Raw genomic sequence first — 25,383 nt, forward strand, 5'->3', positions numbered from 1 at the left:
TGTCGCCCTTCTGGTAAAGGTCGCCGTTAATTCAATGCTATTACTGCCCATGGAATTGCATTTATTTTGTTATGTGTGCCCAGAAAAGCCGTGAATAATATATATATCGGGTGAAAGAATATCGGGTTGACAGTCGCGACACAAATGTTACACTCAACGGCAGAGCGTGGTGGGTAAATGCAGCAGATGTCGTGTGAATGGATCTCAAAAGTCGTTCTGTGACGCCCATTGTTTTAATTTGATTATCTTCTAGCGGATGACAGAAGTAGAGATATAAATATATTACAAAAGGGATGTTTTATAAGATTGCTTCGGTGCGATCGGCGAGAGAGAGATGGAGACAAGTGACAGATATGCAGAGATGAAAGAGTCAAAATAATAAAACAATCTGTCCTTCTTAATGCAGAAAAGCCACACCGAGTCGTGCAACTGTTTTAGAAGATCTTGCTGCCAAATGGGTTTTTATTCTTTCAAGCTGTTTTCAGCCAATTAATGATGAGTGTTGATTATATGTGTGGGAGGAAACCCGGAGCACTGAGAGAAACCCCACGCGAGCAAATAACGATGGGGAGGACATTATGTCCACGTCCAGATAACACAGACGGAGATTAGTCCACCCGTTGCTGTGCTGCCTTCTCCTGGAAAGAACAACCTACGGGCTCCTTCTCGACGCCGACGAGAAGGAAAGTTTCACAACAGTCCTGCGGTGATCCATCAACCCTCGCTACTGTTTCCGCCACAGTGTCGGATTGCAGGCAGCCACGTGCAGTGGCAGAGTGACCGCTGCCCGACATCGCCACCGCTCTCTAAATGAGCATTGAGGTTTTGGTGCTGCTCTCTTGATTTGAACGCTGAACCAGTGGTGGAAATTCCACATTCCTACGGCGAGGGCCACTCTCTCCAGAGGACACTCACTGTAATCCAATGTCATTGGCCAAAGTGAGTCCATCTGAAGGTGGCACGGACGAGTGAAACATCTGGCTCGGTCTCCAGGTGGGAGATCTTAGCCGGGCTCGAGGCGAATTATCGCGGCTTTGAACGCCGTTGGTCGTATTGGAGCCGTCTACCCCCGCTAATTCGGGGAGGAGGATGAGGAGGGAGCGAGGAGGGGGGGGGTGGAGGAGGAGGGGGGCGGGGGGGCGGGGGAGGAAGGGGATGAGGGGGGGTGGAGGAGGAGGTGGCTCCTGCGGCGCGTGAAATGAGTCGGGTCCCACGGCGTGGAACGCGGCCCCGCTGGACCCCGGGCTGAGCGCCGGGTCGCAAGGCGATAAGAGCGCGCGGAGTGAAAGCGCGGGGCCACCAAGGAGCGGCGGGGGGGGGCGACTCTGGGTTAAGGTTAAGGGCAGCTTGTGAGCGATGCGGTTCGCTGGTGAGTGTTATAGTTATTGGGAGGGCTCGCCATAGCTACGATAATTATTTTTGTGTTTTTGGATACGGCGCCTTCCTGTGTTGGCGTGGCGTCTCGCGTCTCATCTCATCTCAGGACATGTAAGAGGACACCCCCAGTGGCAGTTGTCCCTGTGCGACGCAAGTGGACTTTATCAGCAGGCCTGCAAGCGGAAATGTTCCTGCCAGTAGGGGGAGGAGGGGTGGCAATGATTTATATGCCTAATGTCAATTTAGTAACTTTCAGAGTCATTTTCAAATTTGGGCAAATGTGTACCGTGACGCCGTCACACACAATGGCGCCTACGACTCACCTCGGGTGAACTTTAACTTCCGCTGTGAAGCAGACAAAGCGCAGCAGCAGCAGCAGCAGTATTATTATCATCGACGTGGTTATTGCCCACCTCGGTTATAACCAGGGCGGCTGCTGAATTCGAACCGCGAACCTCTGCAACGCGTCACCAACCCCTCGAGCGCGAGCGGCTGTCCGCCAGGGTTGTCTCTCTCTCCCCCCCCCAGTGATAAGATCACAACACCGGTGGTGGATACGCCGCGCGCGGCCGCCTGTCATCCGGCACTGTGAGAGGCAGCAGCGAGGGTTGTGGTGGGATCGCCGAAGAAAATGTTGCCAGACTGCCTTTCCATAATATCGGTTTTTGGGTCAGATCGCGTTATTTATAAATGTGTCGTAACCCTCCACCACCCGACACGGCCAAACAGTAAAAAATGTGTCACGTTTTTCAAAGGACAAAATAATTCACTTCTTTAGCCCACCGGTGTGCTGAAGAAAATTTTAAAATGCTGTTGATTCTCTCTTAAGCACACCGGTGGGCTAAGGAAGTGAATTATTTTGTCCTTTGAAAATCGTGACACATTTTTTACTGTTTGGCCGTGTCGGGTGGTGGAGGGTTACGACACATTTATAAATAACGCGATCTGACCCAAAAACCTATATTATGAATAAAATTGGTCGCCAAAGCCGCCTACGTGTTAAATTGACTGCCTTTCCGCCCGTTGGGGTGGGCGCCGAGGAAGAATCCATACCGTGGCTCGCCAGGAGAAGGCGGTGCAGCATGAACGTGGACTCCACCTGTTCCGTGTATGTGGGATACAGCAAGAGGAGCCGTTTTTCCTTCGAACTCGGTACAAACAAACAAAATAAACCCTCAATATTTCGAGAGCCGCAATGCCACGTGGTGAACACGAGACGGGGATGGTCGTTAATAAAATAGCGGTTACGAAGCCGCATGGGATAGAGTGTTCCTCCCTCGCACGTGCGGGGTTTCTATGGGTGCACCGATTTGATTCGACATGTAAACACTCATTCTTCTGCTGCTTCTTCTTCTTCCACGCGTTTGTCCCACTCACGCGAGGTGTTCCACTGTCCTTGCCAACCTTCTCCACGCTGCCCTGTCCTGCGTCATCTCTCTCTCCGCTCCCCGGGCCCACCACGGTATTGATCTCTTTCCTTCCGCTTGCATCGCTCGCACCTTTTGACCCGCATACTTTGCCTGCTGTATCTCCACACGACCGAACCACACCAGCGCCTTGTCTCTCTCACCTTCTCTGTGATTTCTACCATCTTGAGTCGTCCTCTCACTTCCTCATTTCTGGCCCTCGTTTGCACTCATTCATTGGCCGAAAGCGCGTGACTATGTAGGGGACCGCAGAGCTTTGGGCAGTTGTTGTTGGCGCCTGCTCCTCGCAGCTGCTGTGGTTCCACCTCCTGGCGCGTTCGAGTCATCGCCTCCCTCTCTCTGTTCTGTTCGAGAGTGAGCTAATACCGTGACGACTGCGGCGTGTTACGAGTTGAGATGTATTCATTAATGTAGCAAACACTTTAGCACTGCACATCCGATTGCCACGGTCGGCTCACGTGCCGCGCGAAAGAAGTTCAACATACGTGCCATACGTAGTCGCAATGTGTTTAGACACACCTGACAACCTCACTCATTTCGCGTGGTTGGCACATCAATTTCATTGTCGCTGTGGCCCCATAGAGAAATCGGAACCGCTAATGCCATGCCACGGGAGGTCGTCCTCGAAGCCGCGGCTTTTGGTTCGGCCATCGAAAAAAGCGCTTTCAGATGCGCTTCTGCGGCCGTCTGGAACGCTCGATATTGGGAAGCCACCTGGGAGCTATGGCACTATTTAAATCGCCTGGATTGAAAACTCATCTCTGTAGACCTGTGGGATTTTTTTTCTTTCAGTTTAGTTTGTTGTCCTTCCCCCGCACCTCCGCTTTGCGCGGTTGGCTACGTACGGCGCGAAAGAAATCCAACGTACATACATGTACGCACGTGCGCCACAGTGCAATCAATGTCCTGCTCCCCGCGTGTCCCCGCGTGCGGCAGCGCCCTCTTGTGGCAGCGCCTGGCAAGTGGCGCCTGCAATGTTCCGGGCCTGGCACGTTGCCCCCCCCACCTCCTCCAGGGGTCTCTTGGGGTCTCGCTCCTTCTTCTCTCTCGTGGGATCTCTCCCTCTGCTGGGGATTTGTTTTGTTTAGGAACTCAGTTCCCGTTCAAAGTACCTCCCCCCGCCGCCGCAGAGACTTGCACGGGAGACAAAGACGGACCGGAGAACGGCCACCACGTGGAGAGTTAGCGGAGTGAAAGTTTAGCCAGCAAACGTGGAACGTTGGGCCAACGTCGTTTTCCAACGAGTCCAACCTCGTGCCACAACATTGGGGCAACCTGTCACGTGCACTAGGCAGCAGGGACACGTGTGAGAGGCCGGGCGTGCCGTCGTGGTGAATTGGCTAGGGGGGTAGAGGGGGTGAGAGATTGGAGGGGTGGGGAGATTGGCATGGCGAGTGGAGTGAAGGGTGTGAGGACGAAGAGGTGGAGTGTTGGGAGGGAGCAAAAGGCTGGGTGGAGGGGTGCACGTATGTATGTTGAACTTTTTCCGCACCGTACGTAGCAAACCGCGCTAATTGGAGGCGCAGTGTTGAGTCTATGGGTAGTGTTGGTCTATGGCAGTACTATGTATGTTGAACTTTTTTCGCACCGTACGTAGCCAAACGCGCTCATCGGACTTGCGGGGAAAAAAACACAAATTCAACACAAAAAGCAGTGAAAAGAAACGCGTTTTCAATCTAGATCATTTAAAAGTGCATTGCTCCAGCGGGCTTCCAATTTCGGAAAGAAGAGCGTTCCAGACGTCCCCAGAAGCGCATGCGAATGTGCGGCGAAACGGTGACCGCCTTTGTTCAGGCAAAAGCCGGTGGTGGTGGTGGTGTGGAGGGTTATTTGTGGGATGGACGAGGCAGTGGATGGGGTTCAGGAGATGGACAGGGTAGGGGCTGGAGGGGCTCGGGCTGACGTGGTGGTGAATTTAGGGGGGGGGGGAGAAGCGGTGGGAGGGAGTGGGGGTAGGGTTCGATATATCGGGTGGCCCCGAGTCGCCACGGGCCAGATCGCGCTCAAACCTCTCGACCTCCATCCCCAAACCCAAACCCTCGACCCCCATCCCCAAACCCTCGACCCTCATCCCCCCAAACCCAGAGCCCCGGACCCTGAAGCCGCTCCCCTCCCCCGCGCTAAAGTCGCGACTGCTGAATAAGTGGACGATGGCACTATAATTGTGTTCTCGGGGCAATTATCCCCATTAAGGAGTCAACGCCAAGCGGGTTGCAGGTGCGAGGGAGCCTCCCTCTTTGCGGGTCCCCTGTGAGCGACGCGGGACGGGGGGAGGGGGGGGCAGTGAGGGAGGGAGGTTCAGGGCGTGCGGTGGTCGTGAGCGCTTTGGAAGCAAGGGTTGGTGGATCACGCATGAGGGCCGCGCAACGCCGCGCGGATCGAGGGGGCTACTTGACCATACTTCACCAAAATTGGTTTACCCCCCCCCCCCCCACGAATCCTCCTGCATCCTACGCGACGCGTGTCCCACTCATCACGACATCCGCTTCCTCATTGCGCCCACAACACGACGCTGCCACCTTCCTGTCCCCAATCTTCAAGTCGCTTATCCCATCCGTCCTTCATCCTGCAACACGCGTCCCGCCCAATGCAACCCCCGCCCACCGCCTCCAACCTTTTCCCGATCGACTTTGTGTTTGTATCACGACGCGTCGCGAGTGAGTCAATGGGCGGTCACGCGCTTCCATCAGCATCTGAGCGCCACGCGAGGAAGCGGTGGCTAGTTGAGACCCCCCCCCCCCCTGGTCCTCCCCCATCACTTTAAGTGGGTCCCAAAATATCTCCCCGCCGCCGCCGCCCCCTAATTGGAGTTTTATTTCCGATTAGAGCAACGCCCTGACTTCCTCGCATGGTCATTCCTTCATTATCCCCGTGTCTCGCCAACAAAGTTGAGCGACATTCACCACCCCCCCCAAGCCCCCCCCCCCCTTCGTTCGCATCGCCACTCAACGCACCTCGTGACCTTACGGATTAGTGCTGATGCCCGCGCCGGACCAACGTGGAGTTTGAAATCGTTTACCCCGTGGGCTGCCAAAGTTCATCTCGGCAAAGAACCATCCGGCGGCGATGGTGCTGCTGCGTTTGGCGGCGGTTGCACGATCAAGATTGACACGACACCACAAACAACGACAATAAATGAACACATTCGTTAAAAAAAAAAAACACACTGCTGTGAAAGAGAAAATATACAGGACGGCCCAAAAATCAGGACACGTAGGGTTACATTTACATTAACAAATCACATCTGGTGATATTAATGCATTTTAACAAATGTTCAAACTGACTTCCAGTCACATTAATGCATGCTAGAATTATCTTCTGAGTCAAATTCAGAACTTTTATTTTTTTACAAAAAGATTACAGGCCGATTCTGTGAATATTCATCAATTATGTTTCGTCTCAATTCATTCACAGGGTTCTTGGTCGAGGTTTGTTTCCGACGAATTTGAGATGACGCCCTAGAAGAAGAAAAATTAACATAAATATGAATCATGGCAATATTTAAAATGTCAACTTCAAGAATAAAGTATTGAAGTGTTGTAATGCCGGTGTTAAAGTAGATGAAATAACCCTATTTGCCCTGACTTTTGGAACAGACTGCGTAATAGGCGACGTTCCGGGCAACGGGCCTTCTTCATAACCAAATTATATTATAGAGTTGTTATTTTTTTACTAATAAAGATAACTTGGCCGATCACCATAATCATCATCATACTTCCTAACTCCCATTCAGATAATATTCCTTTCCAGAATAGACATCATTAACCTAAGCACAATCGCATTGCCTCCAGTAATACGCAGACACAAACACACACGCACACACGCACGCACACACGCACGCACACACGCACACACGCACGCACGCACACACACACGCGCACACGCGCACACACGCACGCATCCCTCCGATAGCCATAACAGACTGCTGGAGCAGTCCTGTAGGAGAGCTTCTATGAAGGCCGGGATGACACACGAGTGGGTGGGTGGCCAGCACCACGCCCGACTGCCTTTGTCTCCCAAGTGGCGATGTTTTTTACACATCGCACCAGTTACTCAATTGAGGCTGAGTCGACTTATGGAAGGACAGGGACCTGTGCAGGTAATCGTCATTGGTGTTGGTGGCCGTGACCATGAATGGAACTCGGGAAGCCGGGTATCGTAGCGCAGCGCGCTAACCGCGACACTGCCGCTCCCCACACGCACCCCACTCGCTCCCCACACACAGATAAAGATAAAGATCCCCCATATAGCCTTAACAGACTGTAGGGGCAAGTGCTGTTAGTGAGCACCTATGAAGGCCGCAACAGTACACGAGGGGGTGGGTGGCCAGCACCACGCCCGACCGCCTTTGTCTCCCTAGTGGTGATGTTTACACACCGCACCAGGTACTCATTTGAGGCTGAGTCGACCTAGGGGAGGCCCAGGACCGGTTCAGATAATCGTCACTGGTGTTGGCCGTGAGCAGGAATCGAACTCGGGTCGCCGTGTTCGTAGCGCAGCGCGCTAACCGCTACACCATCGCTCCCCACACACAGAGACACACACACACACGCACCCACTCGCTCCCCACACACAAAGACACACACACACACACACGCACCCACTCGCTCCCCACACACAGAGACACACACACACACGCACCCACTCGCTCCCCACACACAGAGACACACACACACACACGCACCCACTCGCTCCCCACACACAGAGACACACACACACACGCACCCACTCGCTCCCCACACACAGAGACACACACACACACACACGCACCCACTCGCTCCCCACACACAGAGACACACACACACACGCACCCACTCGCTCCCCACACTGCAGATCACGAAACTTCGCCTTCCCGCGTCCGCCCTCGCTCCGCTCCAACTTGGGAAATCCGCCCTCCCATCGTCTCTTTTCCCTCGCACTCAAAGCAGTCACCTTGGATTACTTAAAAAAAAAGCGAATTCACTCTTATCCAGTGCACCTCCAAGAGTGCCGTTTGTTGCTGGACGCTCGGCGTCCCGTGCTGCCGATGAGCCCGAACGACACAACGCCGCTGCTCTGTCGGCTGCGACCCAAAGCTCCCGGTCCAAAACATTTGGCCACGAGCTCTCGCATCCTGAGCGGTCCGGTCACGAGTTCGTCGCATGCGCGGAAACACACACAGTGCTCCCGCTTCCTACACAGAGCGTCTGGGGGGGGACGTGGGGAGGGAGGTGGGACTGGGTGCGGGGGATGGGGGGGTGGGTAGGAGCGGTAGGAAAAGGAGGAGGAGGAGGAAGAAGAGGTGAAGGATACGGGAAGAGGGAGGGCACGGAGAGGCGAGGTGTCACCACACGCGCGGGCTCGCGGACCCACGCACACGCACACACATCCCCGCCTCGCTCTGTGCCGTGGAGAGCGCAGAGAGGAGGGGGTGGTGGTGGTTGTAGAGAGACGGGAGAGTGGAGAGCGTGAGAAGGGTGTAATCGGTTAGAGTGGCCGAGAGTTGACGAGAGAGAGAAGAGAGAGGAGAGAGAAGAGAGAGATCACCATGGCAGCGCGGAGCTCGGCGCTGCTACTCGCTCTGCTCGCGTGCGCCCACAGAGAAGGTGAGGGCACCTCGCGTCGCGGGGGGGGGGGGGTCCGGGTGTGGGGGGGGGGGGTCCCCTCTGTGTGGATGTGGATGGGTTAGGAGTGAATGTTGGGGGGCCGTCGACCGTGAGGATGATGGAGAGACTTTCCCGAAGACTCTTATCTCTGCAGCTAGTGTTGGTGAATCGTCCATCAGCCGGGTGAGCGATTGATTGATCGATCGGTTGGCTTTCGAGAGCAGTATCATCGAGCAAAGCAGCCTTCGTTTTTCACAAGCAAACATCTGGACCGCCCATCAGCGTCTCGTCAGCCTGCCGAGTGGGGCCCGCGAGACACTGGTTATGGATTGGCAGGCACCCTGTGTCGTTGTTGTTGTTGTTATTGTTGTTGTTATTGTTGTTATTGTTGTTATTGTCGAGAGGCGTCCTTCTACCTGCTGGGTTCAAAACACAAACCCGTGACGCGCGGTTGTCTGTTCCCAGCGCGGACGCCGCGTGCTAATTGATTTTGCCGCGAGCCGCGGTTTAAATGATTTCGCGACAGACTTGAGATGCACGTAGAACTTCATTCGCGCCGTACGTAGCCAACCGTCCACAAATCGGAGTCGCGGGGGAAGGACAACAAACGGAACACTAAAAAAAGCAGCAGTTCTAAAGAATGTTTCCTTCAGTTTAATTCATTAGGTATAGCCCTGTGAGCCGTTCGCCTCTTGAATCGGGTGCGATCGCAACAAACAAAAAAAGTGAACAAGAAACGTCTTAAATGAAATTTAAAAAAAAATGAGTTGTCAGTGTGGATTTAAAAGATGAAACAACACCACCACCGTGCCGAGGCGGGGTATTGAAGGGGCATCTGGCAGGATAGTGGCAGCTTGTTTTGTGAGTGGAGTGTGCAAGGGTGGTCACGTGGCAGTGTATTCGTTGAGCCGCGCTCGGAGCTGTTCAGGGATTGTCAACCAGAAGCAGGATGGTTTTATATTTATTTTTACACTGGAGGAATCCAATGAGCTAAAACGCTCTATTTTTACAGACGTGCAGTTAGGCCAAACATCGCATATTGGAGAGACACAAACGGCCGGGCGATGTGCTGTCTACCTACCACCTCGTGCGCCGTTCCGACCTTCAGTTTGTTAAGGCGACACGGGAGAACTCCGTCTTTGTTTTATAGACTGTGGGGGAGCGGTGGCGGAGTGGTAAGCGCACTGCGCAACGAATCCGGTTAGCGGACTGAGCTCGATTCCCGGCCACGACTAACAATCGTTCGGGGAGGGATTCCTTCTTGAACCGGGCTTCACCTAGGTCGACTCAGCCTTAATGGTTATCTGCTGAGGAGTGTAAATATCTGCGCTGGGGGCGGCTGAGCGCGGCTGAGCGCAGTGCTGGCAAGGACCCCCTTACTGTGCTCGCCGGCCTTACTAATTCATTAGGTGTTGGCTGACAGCACTTTGCCCCAGCAGTGCATACGAGGGGATACGGGAGATCTCAGTCTTTGTTACCGAGGCTGCGATCATTGCTGTTGTTGTGATTGACATCTGTATTCAAAAGTCAACAACATAAACGATAACGGTCCAGCCCTTCGTCCCTCCATTCCTGGATCAAGGCATTCCCACGCCGTGCAGGTCATGGCAGTTGTTTGACCATACTTCACCCCGCTGGTCACTGCGAAGGAGAGTGGGTGGGAGGGTGTGTTCCCGAGACAGCCATGGCCTGGCGGGGGGTGGGGGGAGTTGAACTCACGTCGCCGGCTCGACGTGACCCTTGGGCCCTGGGGCGTTCGTCGCGTCGATGTTCACGCACGGCTCTTCGCGGAGCGCGACATCGACGGATGTCAGAACGGATCCAAGGCAAAGTTTCCCCCAACCCCCCCCCCCCCCCCCAGTATAGCATTAACATACTTTATTTCGATTTAAAGCTTTCGTGACTGCAGGGATTCATCTTCTTGGTTCTTTCGGTAAAGTCACGTAGAAGGAAAATAATAAAATAATAGAAATAAAACATAATAAAATAATTCTCACGACGTTTCGGCCACAACGCAAGCAGCCGTCTTCAGGTGGAGAACAGGTCTGTCGAGAAGGCCGAAACGTCGTGAGAATTATTTTACTATGTTTTATTTTTTATTATTTTATTATTTTCCTTCTACGTGACTTTACCGAAAGAACCAAGAAGACATTAACAGACTGTTAGGGGGGAAATGCTGTTAGCTAGCACCTCCAGGACAAAGACAAAGATTCCCCGTATAGCCTCAACAGACTGTAGGGGCAAGTGCTGTCATCGAAGGTCGGCACGGCACACGAGGGGGTGGGTGGCCAACACCACGCCCAGCCGCCTTTGTCTCCCCAGTGGCGATGTTTGCATATCGCACTAGGTACTCATTTGAGGCTGAGTCGACATAGGGAAGGCCCGGGACCGATTCAAATAATCGTCACTGGTGTTGGCCGTGAGCGAGAATCGAACCCGGGTCGCCAGGATCATAGCGCAGCGCGCTAACCGCTACACTACCGCTCCCCACAAGCACCTCCAAGACACACACACAGACACACACAGATACACACACACACAGAAACACACACACACAGATACACACACACAGACACACACACAGACACACAAACACAGATACACACACAGACACAGATACACACAGACACAGATACACGGTGGTGTTTACACGAGGGCTCGCCCCAAGGAGTGAGAGGAGGAGGAGGGAGGAATTCTCTCCCCGCACCCCACACCCCACGCATCCGCCCTTGTTTCCACTCACTCCCACGAGGGACCTGTTACTCAAGGCTCAGAGCCCAGAGCCGGTGGAAGTCCACGAGCCAGAAGCAGGCGTCGAACGCACCACCTCGCGGGCCTACGAGTGCACTGTGGCCACCAAGATCACATTGCGTGTTAGCCCGTCAATTTCAAATGGTTCATTCCACTGTCATCGGTCACGTGAAAGCCAGTTGGAACCACGTGCAGTTGTGGCACCTCAAGTGGTACCGACAAGTGACATGCCTGCCTGTGCTCACGGACTTACCGTCCCGGACACACGTGCGGGTTTATTTGGTCTTTTGAGCCATTGGCCCGAAAATAGATTTTCGGTACGATCTAGGGTGGCAAATGCCAACCCCGATTGTGTTTAAGCACATGAGCTGTATATCCTGAATATCTATGATAGCAAGGACGCCGTGGTAGCTTCTTATGCGAAAAAAAACGCAATTTAAAGGGTGCTATAGCGTGTTTGATAGAATATATATAGTTTTTTTGCAAAATAAAGTAACAGGATATGAATAGGAACATAAACCATTCGTATCGTTTTTGTTGAAGTGGAATTATGTACGCTGAGCTCTCTGTCCATGGTGGACACTGGTCGTGGTGGACACTGGTCGTGGTGGACTCTGTCCATGGTGGATACTTGCCGTGGTGGACACTGGTCGTGGTGGACACTGGTCGTGGTAGACACTGGTAGCATTTGTCACCCCAGGTGGGAGCAACTTCGCCACTGGAGAGACAAAGGCGGCCCGGCGTGGTGCCGGTCACCCACCTCCTCGTGTGCCGTGTCGGCCTCCATAGGTGCTCGCTAACAGCACTTGCCCTCAACAGCCTGTTAAAGGCTACACGAGGGATCGTTGGAGTTGGGATCTACCCGAAACCCCCCGTTGGCTCGTGAGCTCACAAAGAGAGACGTAGAGGACACGCGGAGTCAAGGAGACAGACAGAGACACGCAGAGTCAAGGAGACAGAGACACGCAGAGTCAAGGAGACAGACAGAGACACGCAGAGTCAAGGAGACAGAGACACGCAGAGTCAAGGAGACAGACAGAGACACGCAGAGTCAAGGAGACAGACAGAGACACACAGAGTCAAGAAGACAGACAGAGACATACAGAGTCAAGGAGACAGACAGAGACACGCAGAGTCAAGGAGACAGAGACATACAGAGACACGCAGAGTACCCGATGTGCTACGCGAACATAGAGACGGACATGAACAACGACACGGAGAGAGAGACACACACACAGATGTTGTGGGGGTGAGGGGCATAACGCATTGGGGGGGGGAGGGGCACTGGTGGGAGTGGGGAGCGATTGACAAGATGCGCAAAACGCTTTCCCGTTCGCGTTCATCGCCGTAGGTGAGCGGGCGATTCAAATTGCAGCGGAATCGATCTGAGCACTCGGCGGGTTGAGTCGTTTGGGCTTTGAGCGGTGATTGTCCAACACGAGACGTGCCGTGCCGACTGCTCCCAGCAAGGCGCCCTGCGCGGCGCGCGGGCATCGTCCACGTGCCGATGCGTGGCGGCGTCTCCATGTGTGGCCCAACATTGACGAATGTCTCATCCCCGTGTCTCCTCCCTATGTCTCCATGTGTCTCCGCGTGTCTTCTCCCCGTGTCTCCTCCCTGTGTCTCCTCCCTATGTCTCCATGTGTCTCGGCGTGTCTCCTCCCCGTGTCTCTATGTGTCTCCATGTGTCTCCCCGTGTCTCCTCCCTGTCTCCATGTGTCTCCGCGTGTCTCATCCCCGTGTCTCCTCCCTATGTCTCCATGTGTCTCGGCGTGTCTCCTCCCCGTGTCTCCTCCCCGTGTCTCTATGTGTCTCCATGTGTCTCCCCGTGTCTCCTCCCTGTCTCCATGTGTCTCCGCGTGTCTCCTCCCCGTGTCTCCTCCCTGTGTCTCCTCCATATGTCTCTATGTGTCTCCGCGTGTCTCCTCCCCGTGTCTCCTCTCCGTCTCTACATGTGTCTCCATGTGTCTCCGCGTGTCTCCTCCCCGTGTCTCCTCCCTATGTCTCTATGTGTCTCCGCGTGTCTCCTCCCTGAGTCTCCTTCCCGAGTCTCCATGTGTCTCCATGTGTCTCCTCCATATGTCTCTATGTGTCTCCGCGTGTCTCCTCCCCGAGTCTCCTCCCCGAGTCTCCTCCCCGAGTCTCCATGTGTCTCCTCCATATGTCTCTATGTGTCTCCGCGTGTCTCCTCCCCGTGTCTCCTCCCCGAGTCTCCATGTGTGGCCCAACATTACCGAATGTCTCATCCCCGTGTCTCCTCCCCGTGTCTCCTCCCTGTGTCTCCTCCATATGTCTCCGCGTGTCTCCTCCTCGTGTCTCCTCCCCGTGTCTCCATGTGTCTCCGCGTGTCTCCTCCCCGTCTCACCGCGCTGGGACAAGGCGTTCGCTCGGAGTGCGACGCGTCCATCAACCCCGGCGCGCAGCCTCACGGCTCCATCTCCCTTCACAACTACCCGGACAACGCGCGCTGCACCTGGTTCATCCGTGCGCTGCCCTCCGAACGCGTACGTGAGCGCACACTGCCCACGCCCCACCGCCACCCCCAATCCCTCCCCCGTCACGGGAACCCGACCGGGGGGAAGGGGCTAAGGAGGGAGAGGGGGGGGGTCGGTTCTGGTCACCCTGCGGATGCGCCCCGACTTTGTCAGATCTCGAAAGCGAAGCGCGCGTTGAGTCTCGTTGCTCGATAGTTCAATTGGGAGGCTGCACGTGGCACAATTTGGCTGTCGGAGGTTTGGAGCTCGGACTGCGAGGCGGATCCGAGAGGTGGGTGGGTGGCTGTACAGCCAACGGAGCATTGAATCCAGGACGCCGCTGCGTCTCCGTGTTGCGAGGGAGGTTGTTGGAACGTTTGAAGAGTGCGGCACAGTTATGGCGAAGCAAGTTACTCGTACACCGGTTTCACTTCACTTCATTAAACAAAAACACGGCAAATGCCCTTTACCCGGTAGAGCCTCACTGAGCCTCGCTTAATACCCAGGAGGGCCGTGTTCTATCGAGGTGTTTGTCCAATTCCGTTCGTGAGAGCTGTGACTCTGTGTTAGAGGAAACTTAGGAAGCCGGAGAAAACCCACCACTCGTACGGGGGGTGGGGGGTGATGAGCGGTGGGGGGGAAGGTGACCCCCAGATCACTCTCACACCCCCTATCCTGGTCCCCCAAAGTTCTCACCCGGTTCGACAGAGCACACTTGAATCTTGACCTTCAGCCCGGTCACCAATCACAACTCGGACCCGACTCCGGACTTCAGCCGCCTTGCGATTAAATCACGTGCTCGCGCGCGCGCGCTTGGACGATCTCGTCCCGGTGTTCCAATGACTGCACGAACAAACTGTTGCGCCTTCATCAAACAGCAAAACCACTTGCCCTATCATCAGCCTGCGTCGGCTACACGACGTTGGGGGAGGGGGAGAGATCGTTGCCTTTGTCACCACGTGAACCCCAGTGCCTCGGCTTTGCACAGGTGAGGTTGCTGCTCACCTACCTGGACGTGGAGGAGGAGCCGGACTGCGCCTACGACCGTCTCACCCTCAAGCCGGGCGGGCAGCCCGAGCGGGTCTTCTGCGGCCGCACCCAGCTGGGGCTGGGGGTCCCCAGGGCGGGGGCCGAGGGGGCCCTGCTGGAGGGACGCGGGCAGACCCTCGTGGCCTTCCAGAGTGACGAGTCGACGGGTTACGGCGGCTTCACGGTCAAGTTCTCGGGTGCGTGCGCTCGGTAACCCCGGGAACTCACCAGTAACCTGGGCCCACTCTAAACCATAACAACGACAACAACAACAACCGCCATTCGCCACTAAGTGGCGGTGACGTCACCACGACGCTTGTGCCAGGCCACGTGCACCTTGAGGCCACGTGAAGTGTCGAACGCCCGCCGGCAGGAGGTCACGGGGCAGACCCAGCAGGTGCCACGGGTCGACTGACCGAGATGACCGAGATGACTGGCTGATGCACCACATGTGCCCCCTACTGTGCCAACGTGCTGTGCTTTAGCCACCCGGCGCTCCGCTCGTTGTTGTGAGCGTCGCTAAACCATAACCCCCCCCCACCCCCACACACACGCGAGTGGCACTCGTCCCTGCCCCTGTGCCCGTCCACCGCTCGACGAGGAGAGCCTCCCTCCCGCAATTGTGCGGGTCCTGGGGTTATCTGGCCATACTTGACCACACTGGTCACGGTAGGGAGAGCATCAGCTGCGCTCTGGTGCTCACTGCGTGAACCCGCAGTCGACAGCACCTGCTGTACGTGCTGTACGCCCAATCAACAGCTACCCGTGCTCGCCCCTCCACAGCTAGTGAGATCGGTCGCATTACGAGAGATTCGGTCAGAGGCACCTCTCCATACATACCTCCTAGGATACCTACATACATATCTTACTGCACGCCTCCATACACACCTGTTGTCATTCATCAACGTGTACCTTACCTGCATACCTCCGCACTCGCCTTCATACATCAACACAGAGCTATCTGCCTTGTGTGCCATGCCGCGTGTTCACAACCGCGGGGACGGGAAGGGTGCCGTGAGAACTGGGGCTGGCGGGGTGTTGGCCGAATGTTTCCCACGACAGAGCAATCTCTTTCGTGACCGCAAGGATTCATACTCTTAGTTTTTTTCGGTAAAGTCACGTAGGTAAAAAATTAATAATATTTAAAATTATTCAAAGTAATAATATAAATAAAATAAAGATGTTTTACTTTATTTTATTTCTATTATTACTTTTAGGTAAGGTCGCGGTAGAAATAAAATTAAGATTCATTATTTTATTTTAATTCCATTATTACTTTTAGTAATTTTTAATTTTATTTTTTACCTACGTGACTTTACCGAAAAAAACCTAAGAGTAACAATCTCTTACCTCCCCTCCTCATCTCCCTCCCCGTCTCCCTCCCCGTCTCCCTCCCCGTCTCCCTCCCCGTCTCCCTCCCCGTCTCCCTCCCCGTCTCCCTCCCCGTCTCCCTCCCCGTCTCCCTCCCCGTCTCCCTCCCCGTCTCCCTCCCCGTCTCCCTCCCCGTCTCCCTCCCCGTCTCCCTCCCCGTCTCCCTCCCCGTCTCCCTCCCCGTCTCCCTCCCCGTCTCCCTCCCCGTCTCCCTCCCCGTCTCCCTCCCCGTCTCCCTCCCCGTCTCCCTCCCCGCCTCCCTCCCCGCCTCCCTCCCCATCTCCCTCCCCATCTCCCTCCCCATCTCCCTCCCCATCTCCCTCCCCATCTCCCTCCCCATCTCCCTCCCCATCTCCCTCCCCATCTCCCTCCCCATCTCCCTCCCCATCTCCCTCCCCATCTCCCTCCCCATCTCCCTCCCCATCTCCCTCCCCATCTCCCTCCCCATCTCCCTCCCCATCTCCCTCCCCATCTCCCTCCCCATCTCCCTCCCCATCTCCCTCCCCATCTCCCTCCCCATCTCCCTCCCCATCTCCCTCCCATCTCCCTCCCCATCTCCCTCCCCATCTCCCTCCCCATCTCCCTCCCCATCTCCCTCCCCATCTCCCTCCCCATCTCCCTCCCCATCTCCCTCCCCATCTCCCTCCCCATCTCCCTCCCCATCTCCCTCCCCATCTCCCTCCCCATCTCCCTCCCCATCTCCCTCCTCATCCCTCCCCGTCTCCCTCCCCGTCTCCTTCCCCGTCTCCCTCCCCGTCTCCCTCCCCGTCTCCCTCCCCATCTCCCTCCCCATCTCCCTCCCCATCTCCCTCCCCATCTCCCTCCCCATCTCCCTCCCCATCTCCCTCCCCATCTCCCTCCTCATCCCTCCCCGCCTCCCTCCCCGCCTCCCTCCCCGCCTCCCTCCCCGCCTCCCTCCCCGTCTCCCTCCCCGCCTCCCTCCCCGCCTCCCTCCCCGTCTCCCTCCCCGTCTCCCTCCCCGTCTCCCTCCCCGTCTCCCTCCCCGTCTCCATCCCCGTCTCCCTCCCCGTCTCCCTCCCCGTCTCCATCCCCGTCTCCCTCCCCGTCTCCCTCCCCGTCTCCCTCCCCGTCTCCCTCACCGTCTCCCTCACCGTCTCCCTCCCCGTCTCCCTCACCGTCTCCCTCCCCGTCTCCATCCCCGTCTCCCTCCCCGTCTCCCTCCCCGCCTCCCTCCCCGTCTCCCTCCCCGTCTCCATCCCCGTCTCCCTCCCCGCCTCCCTCCCCGTCTCCCTCCCCGTCTCCCTCCCCGTCTCCCTCCCCGTCTCCATCCCCGTCTCCCTCCCCGTCTCCCTCCCCGTCTCCCTCCCCGTCTCCATCCCCGTCTCCCTCCCCGTCTCCCTCCCCGTCTCCCCCTCCTCCCCGGCGTAGTGGACGTGGACTGGTGCCGCCGCCACGAGCCGTGTGCCCACGGTGCCACGTGCAGCGCCGTGCCCGAGGGGTACCGCTGCTCGTGCAGCCGCGGGTGGAGCGGCCGCAGGTGCGAGCAAGGTAGGGGTCGCGGTGAGGTCGCAGCGATGCCACGACACTGTGGGACGGGACTTCAATTTTAGTTTTTTTTACAAAATAATAAACTTCACTATGAGACCTCCTTTACCAGTGGCAAAATATAGTAATAGGTTTTTACCCTTTCAACTGGTACAAAACTGACACCTTTATACAAGGCATCATGTTTGCAATAACCACAACACAAGCAGTCATAACAGCAGCTATGATGGTAGTTGCAATGGTGTTTGCAGAGATGATGATGGTGGTGGTGTTTGCAGAGATGATGATGGTGGTGGTGATGATGGTGGTGGTGTTTGCAGATATGATGGTGGTGGTGGTGGTAATGATGTTGGTGTTGGTGGTGGTGATGATGATGGTGGTGGTGTTTGCAGAGATGATGGTGGTGGTGGTGGTGATGATGGTGATGGTGGTGGTGGTGTTTTCAGATATGATGGTGGTGGTGTTGGTGATGATGGTGGTGTTGGTGGTAATGATGATGGTGGTGGTGTTGGTGATGATGGTGTTGGTGATGATGATGATGGTGGTGGTAATGGAAACTTAGGAACTCCCTAGCAGCCTCTGCCAGGACCTTCACATTCCACCGCGCGTGACTCATTGCCGCGAATGGCCCATTGCCGTGCGCCGTGCCCCGAACTCATTCGGCGCGCACAAAGGCAGCCTGGGCGGCGGCTACTGCGGCGCCTGGACTCTGTGATGATTCAGGGGAAGGAATAGCAACAGGGTCAGCAGCAGAGGTAGTAGCAGCACTGGCAGCAGCAGAGGCAGCAGCAGCGGCGGCAGCAGCAGCGGCAGCAGCAGCAGCGGCAGCAGCAGCAGCGGCAGCAGCAGCAGTGGCAGCAGCAGCAGTGGCAGCAGCAGTGGCAGCAGCAGTGGCAGCAGCAGCGGCGGCAGCAGCAGCGGCAGCAGCAGCAGCGGCAGCAGCAGCAGCGGCAGCAGCAGCAGCGGCAGCAGCAGCAGTGGCAGCAGCAGTGGCAGCAGCAGCGGCAGCAGCAGCAGCGGCAGCAGCAGCAGCGGCATCAGCAGCAGTGGCAGCAGCAGCGGCGGCAGCAGCAGCGGCAGCAGCAGCAGCGGCAGCAGCAGCAGAGGCATCAGCAGCAGTGGCAGCAGCAGCAGTGGCAGCAGCAGCAGAGGCAGCAGCAGCAGTGGCAGCAGCAGCAGCGGCAGCAGCAGCAGCGGCAGCAGCAGCAGCGGCAGCAGCAGCAGAGGCAGCAGCAGCAGAGGCATCAGCAGCAGTGGCAGCAGCAGCAGTGGCAGCAGCAGCAGAGGCAGCAGCAGCAGTGGCAGCAGCAGCAGCGGCAGCAGCAGCAGCGGCAGCAGCAGCAGTGGCAGCAGCAGCAGTGGCATCAGCAGCAGAGGCATCAGCAGCAGCGGCAGCAGCAGCAGCGGCAGCAGCAGCAGAGGCAGCAGCAGCAGTGGCAGCAGCAGCAGTGGCATCAGCAGCAGAGGCATCAGCAGCAGAGGCATCAGCAGCAGCAGCAATGGCAGCAGCAGCAGTGGCAGCAGCAGCAGTGGCAGCAGCAGCAGTGGCAGCAGCAGTAGTAGCAGTAGTAGCAGTAGCAGAGGCAGCAGCAGCAGAGGCAGCATCAGCAGCAGCAGTAGTAGCAGTAGCAGAGGCAGCAGCAGTAGTAGCAGCATCAACATCAGCAGTGGCAGCAGCAGCAGCAGTGGCATCAGCAGCAGTGGCATCAGCAGCAGCATCAGCAGCAGCAGCAGAGGCAGCAGCAGCAGAGGCATCAGCTGGGGAGAGAGGGGAGCGACGCCCCGGGTCCCGCCGGGAGTGCCCGCCAGGGTGTGCGCACGCTGCGGGGATGATGGAAGGCACAATGAGTCGAGGCAGCCGGCATGCCGGGGGTTGGCACGCCGAGGAAGGGTGTTCCCCCCTCCGCTCTCGTTTTTTTTGTTTCCTCCGCGTAGGAAGCGATGTGTAATTGTTGCGCCGGCGGCCGCAGCCACGTAAACATTGGATAATGGGCGGCGCGCAATCAGCGGAGCGCGCGGGCGCTTTGTGATCCTGTGTGTTACCGCCCATGATAAAGACAATTGCTCCACATCTGGCTCGTGCTGATATAAAACCTCAGGGAGGAACACGCGACGAATATTTGTCTTGTTCTTGTAACGGAACTCTCTTTTTTTTTTGTTCGTGTAAGTTTCAAACTTGATTTGGAGCTTTCGTGCCTGCGGGAATTAATGTTTGGTTCTTTCGGTAAAGTCACGTAGAAAGAAAAATAAAATAAATAATAGCACTACATATGTAGTAGCTACATATGTAGTCTTAGTCTATGGGCAGTACGTATGCACGTTGAACTTCATTCGCGCTGTACGGAGCCAACCGTGCTAAAATCGGAGTTGCGGGGGAAGGACAACAAACGGAACACTAAAAAAGCAGCAGTTCTTAAGAAATGAGTTGTCAATGCGGATTAAAAAAATTCAACAACACCACAATGCCGAGGTATTGAAGAGCATCTCGCAGGATAGTGGCAGCTTGTTTGTGAGTGGAGTGTGCAAGGGTGGTCACGTGGCAGTGCCCTCGTGACGCGCGTGCGCCACGCTCGGTGCTGTTCAGTGAACCAGATGCGGGGCTCGGAAGAAAATCGCCGTGGCTGCACCTTTACCCTTTGGTTCAATGTTTTCTCTCTCACAGAAGAAGATCCAGGTGACGCGGAGAGGGACCGGGCCGTGGAAGCGACGAGCGCGCACCCCACGGCCACCACGACGCCAGCGGCACCGGACGGAATCGCGGGCGACGGCGGTGGCGGTGCGGCCTCAGCGGTGGCGGTGCCGCAGGGCAGTGGTGCAGAAGCAGCGGCGTCGTCCACGGAGCAGCCTCCGCCGCCCTGCGGTGCCGGGCGGTGCGATGGAGTCGAAGCGGAGCGCGACGGCTCCACCGCGTGGCCCGAGAGACTCGCGCGGAGTCCGCCGACTCAAGGGAGCGGCGTTCCCAGCGGCACGAGTAGTAGTAGTGGCATGATCAGCAGCAGCAGCACCAGGAGTAGGAGCAATATCATAACCAGCAGCAGTAGCAGCAGCGGTCCAATCGGCAGCAATGGAATGATTGACCCTACGAGTCGCGTCTCTGCTAGCTGGCTGCGCTCCCTGCTGACTCCAGCTGTGGGTGACGTCGCCAGCCCTGGCACCAACCTGGCAGGGACGAGGCCGACACCGTCACCACCTCCACCACCGCCACGCGACTCCACCCCGCACTACGACCGAGGGCCCGTCACGGTGCGAACGCCGTGGGGGTGGCGCGAGTCCGTGGCCCGCATCGCGAGCACGCGGGTAACGACCGTCACGTGGGCAGGGTCCACGCAGCAGCAGCAGCAAGAAGAGCCCTCCGATGCAGAGGCGCTGACAAACGTGAATGCGGCACGTGCGCCCGTTCCCTCGAGTTCTACGGCGACGGGAGAGTCGGTGGCGACGCGGGCGGTGGCCGCGAGAGACGAGCACGAACCGGGCTCTTCGAAGGAGGAGGTGGGACGACAAGCGGCGGCTGCTGCTGAAAAGTCCGGCGAGGCCCCGCGCACGGCGTCCGGTCGGGGCGCGCGCGACCCTCCGCCGTCGGAGCGCTCGGCCGCGGTGTCGTCGGGAGCGCGCGGGAGTCCCGCGCTGCAGGCCGAGTCTGCGAGCATCACCGTGCGGCCGTCGGCCGTGCCACGCGCGCCGGGTGGAGAAGGCAGCAGCAGCGTTGGGGCGGAGTCGACAAGCCGCTCGGGGCCTGGGCGTCATACTGCGGCGGTGCTAGAACGAACGCGATCCTCCTCATCAGCCGTGGGGACGCATTCTCCGCATCCGTCTCCATCTCAGGGTTCAACAGAGGCCCCCCCGGGCGACGCGTTGGCCATGTCGGCGACCAATTCGCTCAGCGAGCCGCCTGATAGGACCGCGAGTCATCGGTACTCGGCGGAGCGATGGTTGCATGTTACCGCAGAGGAGCCAGGCCCCGCCGAGCACACCCGGAGTGAGTTTCGCGCTGTGAACCACTCGGCAGAGTCCGGGTCTCCGGACGGCGTCGGAGTGACGAGCGGCGCTCCCTCGCGCACGTCCTGCCCGAATTCGGCAAAATCGCCGGGGCGAATTTTTGACCCCGAAACGTCTACCTCGCAGGCGCCGGCAACGGCGGTGGGGAGTGAATTGAATGCGGGAGAGCCTCGGCCAATCGAGGAGTCTGCGGTGGATCCGGTGGCCGCGGTGGCGCGGGGAGCAGAGGCCTCACGGCTCAGCCCGCGCTCGAGAGGGCCCCCGTCGCCGGCCGGCGCTCGCCCGGCGCTCGCCACGACGACGGCGCCGAACGCGGCCGCGGCTTCCGCGGGCGGACACGCGCCCACCGAGGAGCGGCGGCCGGGGTCTGCGACGTCGGAAGTGGCCATGGGGTCGGAGGCCGACTCCCCGGACGAGGAGCGGACGACACTTCCCACGGCCGCCCGCTGGCCCCGGCTCACGCGGGGTTCTCCGCTCGCGGCCCTCTCCGCCGCTGGGGCCGCAGAGGAGGTCGCGACGGGCAGCAGCGCCGTGGCGTCGGCGCTGCCGGCGGGGCAGTGGAACCAGGCGGTGCCTCCCACAAGCGCAGCAGCGGCAACACTAGCAGGAACAACAGCAGCACCAGCAGTAGCAACAGCAGCACCATTTGTAGCAACAAAAGCACTTACAGCAGCAGCACCATTTGTAGCAACAGAAGCAGTAGCAACAGAAGCACCAGCAGCAGCAACAGAAGCAGTAGCAACAGAAGCAGCAACAACAGAAGCAGCAGCAGTAGCGGCACCATTTGTAGCAACAGAAGCAGTAGCAACAGAAGCACCAGCAGCAGCAACAGAAGCAGCAGCAGTAGCAACAGAAGCACCAGCAGGAACAACAGAAGCAGTAGCAACAGAAGCAGCAACAACAAAAGCAGCAGCAAGAGAAGCAGCAACAACAGAAGCAGCAGCAGTAGCAACAGAAGCAGTAGCAACAGAAGCAGCAGCAAGAGAAGCAGCAGCAAGAGAAGCAGCAACAACAGAAGCAGCAGCAGTAGCAACAGAAGCAGCAGCAGTAGCAACAGAAGCAGTAGCAACAGAAGCAGTAGCAAGAGAAGCAGCAACAACAGAAGCAGCAGCAGTAGCAACAAAAGCAGTAGCAACAGAATCAGTAGCAACAGAAGCAGTAGCAACAGAATCAGTAGCAACAGAAGCAGTAGCAAGAAAAGCAGCAGTAGCAACAACAGAAGCAGAAGCAACAGAAGCAGCAACAACAGAAGCAGTAGCAACAGAATCAGCAACAACAGAAGCAGTAGCAACAGAATCAGTAGCAACAGAAGCAGCAACAACAGAAGCAGCAGTAGCAACAGAAGCAGCAACAACAGAAGCAGCAGTAGCAACAGAAGCAGCAACAACAGAAGCAGAAGCAACAGAAGCAGCAACAACAGAAGCAGAAGCAACAGAAGCAGCAACAACAGAAGCAGAAGCAACAGAAGCAGCAACAACAGAAGCAGCAGTAGCAACAGAAGCAGCAACAACAGAAGCAGCAGCAGCAACAGAAGCAGCAACAACAGAAGCAGCAGTAGCAACAGAAGCAGTAGCAACAGAAGCAGCAGTAGCAACAGAAGCAGTAGCAACAGAAGCAGCAGTAGCAACAGAAGCAGTAGCAACAGAAGCAGCAGAAGCAACAGAAGCAGCAACAACAGAAGCAGCAGTAGCAACAGAAGCAGTAGCAACAGAAGCAGCAGAAGCAACAGAAGCAGCAACAACAGAAGCAGCAGTAGCAACAGAAGCAGTAGCAACAGAAGCAGCAACAACAGAAGCAGCAGCAACAGCAACAGTAGCAACAGCAGCAGCAGCAGCAACAGCAGCAACAACAGAAGCAGCAGTAGCAACAGAAGCAGCAGCAGCAGCAGTAACAACAGAAGCAGCAACAACAGAAGCAGCAGCAACAGCAACAGTAGCAACAGCAGCAGCAGTAGCAGCAGCAGTAGCAGCAGAAGCAGCAGCAACAGAAGCAGCAGCAGTAGCAACAGCAACAACAGAAGCAACAACAATAGTAGCAACAGAAGCAGCAGCAACAGCAACAGCAGCAGCAGCAGCAGCAACAGCAACAGAAGCAACAGAGTCAGCAGCAGCAGCAGCAACAGAAGCAGCAGTAGCAACAGAAGCAACAGAAGCAACAGAAGCAGCAGCAGCAGCAGCAACAGCAGCAGTAGCAACAGAAGCAACAGAAGCAACAGAAGCAGCAGCAGCAACAGAAGCAGCAGCAGAAGCAGCAGCAGCAGGAGGATCGCGACCTGCAGAGCATGCGACACGAGCCTCACCGACTCGGACCGCACAGCCGAGGCCACCGCGTCCCCGCTCGGCCCGCGTCACAACAACAACCACCACCACCACCACAACAACCACCACCACAACCACCACCACCACCGTGCCGAGGATGTTCCCCGGCAGAGGCGAGCCGAGGGAGTCACCCGGCCGCGGGGTCACGACGTCGGCCACCGCCACTGCGGCCGCCGCCACCTCCGGCGAGACGGCGACAGCGGCCCGGGGTCACGGGAGGCGCGAGCTGAACCCGGCCGTCGTCGTGGCCGAGGATCGACCGCCGGTCTTCAAAGGTACCGACCGACCGACCGCGGCAGAGCTGCGCTCAGCAAATTTTTTGAAAAAAATGTAAAAATGAGAATAGCAACTCGTGTATTTTGGGCGCGACGTCGAGTTGAAATGACCACAACACCACCGCCACCACCACCGCCGCCACGCTGAACAACAACACGAGATGACGGGGAACGGCAGACGTGCACGACCGGACAGCCACGAGGGACAGGTGCACGGCGCCGCTCCGACAAAAGTTGCCGGCATCGGTGCGCAAAAAACAACGGCGAGGGTCTGTCGATTGTAGTTCCCCCTTGTCCTAGCGGCGTGCTCAGCGACCCGGCCCTGCAAGATCCCCAGCGCGCTGGCACCGTCCAGCCGGCAACTCCTTGTCCACGCAATCGTGCGCGTGGATGATCACAGCGATGATGACGATGACGACGACGACGATGACGATAGCGATGATGATGACGACAGCGATGATGACGATGACGACAGCGATGATGACGATGACGACAATGACGATGACGACAGCGATGATGATGACGACAACGACGACGATGATAATGACGACAATGATGACGATGACGACAACGATGATGATGATGATGACGACGCGACGGTCGCGTTCCGTTGCTGCCGCAGGAGGTACCCGGATCCACGTGTCGCTGTCTCTGCGCATCGACTTGGTGTTCAGCGTCGCTCTGCTCGACCCGGCGTCGCCCCAGCGCCGAGCTCTGGTGGAGAACTTCCACGAGACCGTGAGTCCCCGCCGCCGTTTTGGGGTGACGAACAACGCGCTGTTCCACATAGCCCTCCCAGCTGTCCCACAAACCCCCCTCCCAGCTGTTCCACATAGCCCTCCGAGCTGTTCCACATGGCCCTCCCAGCTGTTCCACATCGCCCTCCCAGCTGTTCCACATGGCCCTCCCAGCTGTTCCACATCACCCTCCCAGCTGTTCCACATGGCCCTCCCAGCTGTTCCACATGGCCCTCCCAGCTGTTCCACATGGCCCTCCCAGCTGTTCCACATCGCCCTCCCAGCTGTTCCACATGGCCCTCCCAGCTGTTCCACATGGCCCTCCCAGCTGTTCCACATGGCCCTCCCAGCTGTTCCACATGGCCCTCCCAGCTGTTCCACATCGCCCCCCCAGCTGTTCCACATCGCCATCCCAGCTGTTCCACATGGCCCTCCCAGCTGTTCCACATGGCCCTCCCAGCTGTTCCACATGGCCCTCCCAGCTGTTCCACATGGCCCTCCCAGCTGTTCCACATCGCCCTCCCAGCTGTTCCACAT

The 25,383-nt window shown here is 57.3% G+C and overlaps 1 protein-coding gene across 2 annotated transcripts in view; it reads left to right on the top strand.

Moving 5' to 3' along the window:
- The first annotated feature begins 8,071 nt into the window (after positions 1–8,071).
- LOC144935495 (uncharacterized) overlaps positions 8,072–25,383 on the top strand; it is a 33,452-nt gene continuing 16,140 nt past the window's right edge. For both annotated transcript variants that reach the window (XM_078862205.1, XM_078862214.1), the window contains exons 1-6: positions 8,072–8,389; positions 13,520–13,644; positions 14,603–14,840; positions 17,404–17,523; positions 20,183–24,109; positions 24,732–24,847. In XM_078862205.1, coding sequence (XP_078718331.1) covers positions 8,332–8,389; positions 13,520–13,644; positions 14,603–14,840; positions 17,404–17,523; positions 20,183–24,109; positions 24,732–24,847 — 4,584 coding nt within the window. In that variant the 5' untranslated portion in view covers positions 8,072–8,331. The remainder of the gene's footprint in view (positions 8,390–13,519; positions 13,645–14,602; positions 14,841–17,403; positions 17,524–20,182; positions 24,110–24,731; positions 24,848–25,383) is intronic.

This window comes from Lampetra fluviatilis, chromosome 1, assembly GCF_964198595.1.
Source record: "Lampetra fluviatilis chromosome 1, kcLamFluv1.1, whole genome shotgun sequence".
Classification (NCBI taxonomy): Eukaryota; Metazoa; Chordata; class Hyperoartia; order Petromyzontiformes; family Petromyzontidae; genus Lampetra; species Lampetra fluviatilis.